The sequence below is a fragment of the Chiloscyllium plagiosum genome, chromosome 4 (assembly GCF_004010195.1).
Source record: "Chiloscyllium plagiosum isolate BGI_BamShark_2017 chromosome 4, ASM401019v2, whole genome shotgun sequence".
Taxonomy (NCBI): Eukaryota; Metazoa; Chordata; class Chondrichthyes; order Orectolobiformes; family Hemiscylliidae; genus Chiloscyllium; species Chiloscyllium plagiosum.
This window is the reverse complement of record NC_057713.1, coordinates 72,226,618-72,232,617: the sequence shown is the minus strand read 5'-3', so window position 1 is coordinate 72,232,617 and position 6,000 is coordinate 72,226,618. Positions and strand designations below refer to the sequence as shown.

The 6,000-nt window shown below is 41.8% G+C and overlaps 1 protein-coding gene across 1 annotated transcript in view; it reads right to left on the bottom strand.

Moving 5' to 3' along the window:
- lrp12 (low density lipoprotein receptor-related protein 12) overlaps window positions 1–6,000 on the bottom strand; it is a 255,648-nt gene that overhangs the window by 55,465 nt on the left and 194,183 nt on the right. The window contains exon 4 of the mRNA XM_043689341.1: window positions 4,112–4,247. Within this exon, the coding sequence (XP_043545276.1) occupies window positions 4,112–4,247 (136 nt within the window). The remainder of the gene's footprint in view (window positions 1–4,111; window positions 4,248–6,000) is intronic.

Genomic DNA, 6,000 nt, shown 5'->3' with positions numbered 1-6,000 from the left:
TCAGCACAGCTGTAATGCTATCCCTTATCAAAAATGCTACTCCCCCTCCTCTCTTGCCTCCCTTTCTATCCTTCCTGAAGCATTTGTATCCTGGAACATTAAGCTGCCAGTCCTGCCCATCCCAGAGTCATCTTTCCGTAATTGCTATGATATCCCAGTCCCATGTTCCTAACCATGCCCTGAGTTCATCTGCCTTCCCTGTTAGGCAGTTCATCTGCCTTCCCTGTTAGGCAATGCCTTGCATTGAAATAAGTGCAGTTTAACTTATTAGTCTTACCTTGTCCCTGCCTGCCCTGACTGTTTGACTCACTTCTGTTCTCAGCTGTACTAGTCTCAGATCAATCTCTTTCCTCACTATCTCCCTGGGTCCCACCCTCCCCACCTTACTAGTTTAAATCTTCCCAAGCAGTTCTTGCAAATTTCCCTGCCAGTATATTAGTCCCCTTCCAATTTTGGTGCAATCTGTCCTTCTTGTACAGGTCACTTCTATCCCGAAAGAGATTCGAATGATCCAAAAATGTGAATTCTTCTCCCATACACCAGCTCCTCAGCCATGCATTCATCTGCTCTTTCCTCCTATTCCTGCCCTCACCAGCTTGTAGCACCAGGAGTAATCCAGATATTACTACCCTCCTCTTTAAATTTCTGCCTAACTCTCTGTAATCTCCCTTCAGAGTCTCAACCTTTTCCCTTCCAATGTCGTTGGTTCCAATATGGACAATGACCTCTTGCTGGCCCCTCTCCCCTGTGAGAACATCTGCACCCTCTGAGACATCCTTGATCCTGGCACCAGGGAAACAACACACCATTCTGCTTTTTCTCTGCTGGCCACAGAAACGTCTGTCTGTACCTCGGACTACAGAATCCTGTAACACAATTGATCTCTTGGAAGCCGACGTACCCCTCTTTGCATTAGAGCCAGTCTCAATACGTGCTACGTTCCCCTGAGAATCCATCACCCCCTACATTTTCCAAAACAGCATACCTGTTTGAAATGGGTACATCCACAAAAGACTCCTGCCCTAGGTGCCGACTTCTCTCACCCTTCCTGGAGTTAACCCATCTGTGTGACTGTATCTGAGACTTTCCCCCTTCCTATCACTGCCATCCATCACATACTGTTGCTGTTGCAAATTCCTCATCGCTTCTATCTGTCTCTCCAACCAATCCACTGGATCTGATAAGATTCGCATCCAACAGCATTTATGGCAGATATAATCCGCAGTAACCCTTAAACTCTCTTTAAACTCCCACATCTGACAAGAAGTACATATCACTGCAAAGGCCATTTTTGCTCCTTCACAATCTACCGACTCAGAAAATAACACTGTCTTGTTCCTCTACAAACACTGCCCCAGGTTAAATTAATAGCTATGGCTTATATTTTAAGTTTAATCAAGAGATTTATCACCAAAAACAAGAAAGAATCCACTATACTCACTACTGAAGCCTTTCTCTTGGACAGACTTGAAACAACAATTAACTTATCTGATTCTGTGCTGTGAACTTCACCCAACAGCTCCTCCAAGATTAGCTGTGAATTTCACTGTTTGTTAATTTTCCCAGATGCACCCTCCGATGTCCAGCGATACACAAATTCAAACAGCAAAGGCAGTAACTGTGCAGGTTCTCTCTCTCTCTCTCCTGCACTGTCCTCACCATGTGCTTCCTTTGTCTGCTCTTCTGCCTTTTAAACTGCTGTTGTTTTGACTTTTTTTTTCCAAAGTTCCAAAACAATGCAACAGCATATAAAACAGTCATTGCTGCTCCTGGAATTCAAGGAAATCACCTCCAACACCTAAAATACCTCAAAAAAAAAGGAGCTCTTACAGCCAGAAATTTTTTCCGTCCTTCAACTTGGATTACCCAGAATCCTCTGGTCCTTAAAATTACACCTGATATGGAATAATGCTTGTAAGTATGAGTTTTCATAAAGCAAACACTTGTCAATCAAGGACGCAGTCTTTCAATTTTAATATTTATTCTTTCGCAAGAAAAAACATGTGCAATTACTGAACCATAAGTATCTGAGTGACAATAATAATTTCACAATCACATGGTTACTTCCAGTTCTGGACTTGCTTATTAAGTGAAATTAGATTCCCCAGCTGTCATAGTGGGAGTTGAACATGTACTCAGGGCACTAGCCTGGACTGTTGGATTATTAGTGATGTTACCACTATGACACAGACTCCCTCAATTCTCTACTCCTACCTCAGTTTCTTTTGTCAATTGCCAACGATCTGTACTGCCTCATTGTTTTCACCGTTAAGAGGGTTAGCAGTTTCATCAGATTTATTCTTTCATGATCATGAAAGACTTAAATTTCCCCTCCACCTTCACAGTTTCAAGAGCAACTTCACTTCTCCAGTCTCACCACATGACTGAAAGCCTACACTCTTGGTACCATTGATGTACACTTTACCCCAAAGCCTGGCTACCCTTCCTAGGATGTTGTGCTCCAGCTGGGGCCTAACCAAAGATTTATAAAGGTTTTGCACAGCTGATTCCTGATGGAAGTGTACTCTGAATTTTGAGTAACAGTAGGATAAAATTTAACAGTAGTGGCAACTCCATATAACCAAACAACAGGAGGGGTGCGCCAAAGATTTGAGAATTTGTTCAAGATCCAGCGGGTTAACAAAAAACACATATTAGCCACATATATTCTATTGTTAAAAGAGCAGGTTGGAGGCTGGGAATTCAGTGGTGAGTAACTCACCCCTTGTCTCCCAACTCTGGATCAGTGGTGCTGGAAGAGCACAGCAATTCAGGCAGCATCCAAGGACAGGCAAAATCGACGTTTCGGGCAAAAGCCTATCCACAAACTACAATGCACAAGGAGTATGATGTAATGATTGCCACCTCCTTGGATGTGCGCAGCCCAAATAACACTCAAGCTCAACAACATCCAGAAAAAAGCAGACTGCTACACAGATGCTCCATCCATCATCTTCAGCATTCATTCCCTCCATCAACAGAGCACAATGGCAACATGTACAACCCTGAAGATGCACTAATCTTTCATGAAGGCTCCTAAGACAACACCTTCCAAACATACAATCTCTACCATTTAGAAAGACAAGGGCAGCAAACATATGGGAATATGACCTGCAAGCTCCACTCCAAGTCACTCTCAGACTGACTTGGAATTACTATTGCTGGGTCCTCCCTAACAGCACAGGGCTGCAGCAATTCAAGAAAGCAACTTACCACCACTTGCTCTAGGATAAATACAGATGGGAAACAAATGCTGCCCGAGCCCAAATCCATGAACAATTTGTTTTGAAATACAAGAGTGACTTGAAGGGCTGTTAAACAAATTGGTATACAATCACAATACGGTTTTCAAATTAAGACTAGCGGCAGTTTATAAGAAACATATTGTCCGAATGCTGTTGGTTTAGTCCTGGCGATGTTTGGCTTTTGAGCAGGGAATTGGTAGCTGAGTTTAAGTCAGGTTCTGTGAAATGGTGCGATCTTGCAAAAGGAACAATTCGGAATATTAATAAGAGACATTCACACCATCAGTCCAGTGAACTGGATAGCAAATAAAATGTTCAGCTGCATTATGCATAATGCAAGATATAAATCAAGAAGGGATTTTAAAAGTGTACAATCATGGACAAGACTATGTTTTGTTCAACTCAGCTTCCAAGTTGTTTGGTAAAATTGCCTAACAACGGGTGTCTCCTCTTTGTTGTACACTAATATTTCTCAGTATTAATTTTAATAACTCTTTATCTCCCTTAAGCAGTTTATTATTTTGAATATAGACACTGAATTTTGGTCACAGAGAACAAACCTTTAAAGCTACCCTTTAATCGGTTCTCATTCAATGGCTGCAACCATTCACTTCCAGCAGAAGTCCCTGCACTTCTAGCAAGAATACAAATGATTTATTTTTTCATTGACAGTTGTGTTGCCTTCTACGCAATTGCACTAACATGTTTGAGAGGTTCGAACCCAAGATCCACTGACCTGATTGATAACATATCATGCATTCTTTACTTATCAGGGTCATTCAGCACCAGCCAATTTTCCTTCCACATCTGTGCTGGATAGTACACATGGGACAAGTAAGCTATTGCATTACACTGTTCAAACTTACCTGATGGTGATGACTTCCTCCCGGTTAGCCTGTATGTGCCAGCTACAATTAACTCGGGTTTGATAGTTAAAGGGCCAGCCTGGACTTGTAATTATTCCACTTGGCGCACTGAGCTGTTCTGGTGTATCACCACATGCTAACAGAAAGAGATGTTGGATAATTAATACAGTAAGTGCACGTAACATTGCGTCTGTGCAAGTGTAACAAGAGGAAAAGAAAAATATCAATAAACATCACAACTTCAAATACACAACCCCTTTAAAAATGGAAAAGCTTCCACAGAGACACAAACAAAAATTAGACATTGATCCAAAGAGACAAAAAAAAAGACATTAAGGAGTTTTTTAAAACTAGGGACAGTGGAATAAGCAGGAAGGGTGCTGCCGCAAGGAACTCCCTCTCTCACATTCTCTGGGAAAGTGTTCACACTATCCTTCAACTGTACATACCAAAACTCCCTCCCTCCTGTCCATCTACACACAACACTCCTCTCTTTTATGCAGTAAAGTGAATTATGTGCAAACGTTCCCTGCATTCTTAAATGCAAAATAACACGCATTCTACTTGTTCACGTGAATAAAAAATTCTCCCATCGAATATGAACAGTACAGAAAGAGGCAATTTGACCCACCTTGTCTGTATCAGGTCCCTAAACAGCTCCCCAGCTAGTCCCACTCTACAGGCCTATCCATATAGCCCCCTCAATTCATCACTTTCAAATATATATCTAGCTCTCTTTTGAAACGTCATATGGAATCTACCTCCCTCACTCTCCCAGACAGCACATTCTAAATCATAACTCCTGAGTAAAGAAGTTTCCAATCTCATCACTAGCTCTCTTCCCGACAATCTTTAAATTGTGACCCCTAGTTACTGATGTACAACAACTGGAAACAGAATACCCTTATTTACCCTGTCAAAATTGTTCATAATTTTGAACACCTCAATAAGGTCACCTCAACCTTCCCTACTTCAAAGAGACTAAGCCCATTTGTCTAAACACCTTGTATCTAAAATGTGTCAATCACAGAACACTGAACATTACAGTGCAATACAGGCCCTTCGGCCCTTGATGTTGCACCGACCTGTGAAACCAATCTGAAGCCCATTTAATCTACACTATTCCATTTTCGTCCATATGTCTATCCAATGACCATTTAAATGCCTTTAAAGTTGGTGAGTCCACTACTGTTGCAGTAGTGCATTCCATGCCCCTACTACTGAGTAAAGAAACTATCTCTGATGTCTATTTTATATCTATCACCCCTCAAATTAAAGTTATGTCCCCTCGTGCTAACCATCAATATTAGAGGAAAAAGGCTCTCACTGTCCACCCTATCTAACCCTCTGATTATCTTCTATGTCTCAATTAAGTCACATCTCAACCTTCTTCACTCCAATGAAAATAGTCTTAAGTCCCTCAGCCTTTCCTCATAAGACCTTCCCTCCATACCAGGCAACAACCTAATAACTCTTCTCGGAACCCTTTTCAAAGCTCTAAATCCTTCCTATAATGCGGTGACCAGAACTGTACTCAAAACTCCAAGTGTGGCCGCACCAGAGTTTTGTACAGCTGCATGACCTCATGGTTCCAAAATTCAATCTCCCTAACAATAAAAGCTAACACACCGTATGCCTTCTTAACAACCGTAGTAACCTGGGTGGCAACTTTCAGGGATCTATGTACATGGACACAGAGATCCCTCTGCTCATCTACACTACCAAACATCTTACCATTAGCCCAGTACTCTGCATTCCTGTTCCACCTTCCAAAGTGAATCACCTCATACTTTTCTACATTAAACTCAATTTGCCTCCTCCCAGCCTAGCTCTGCAGCTGATCTATGTTCCTCTGTAACCTAAAACATCCTTCTGTACTATCTACAACT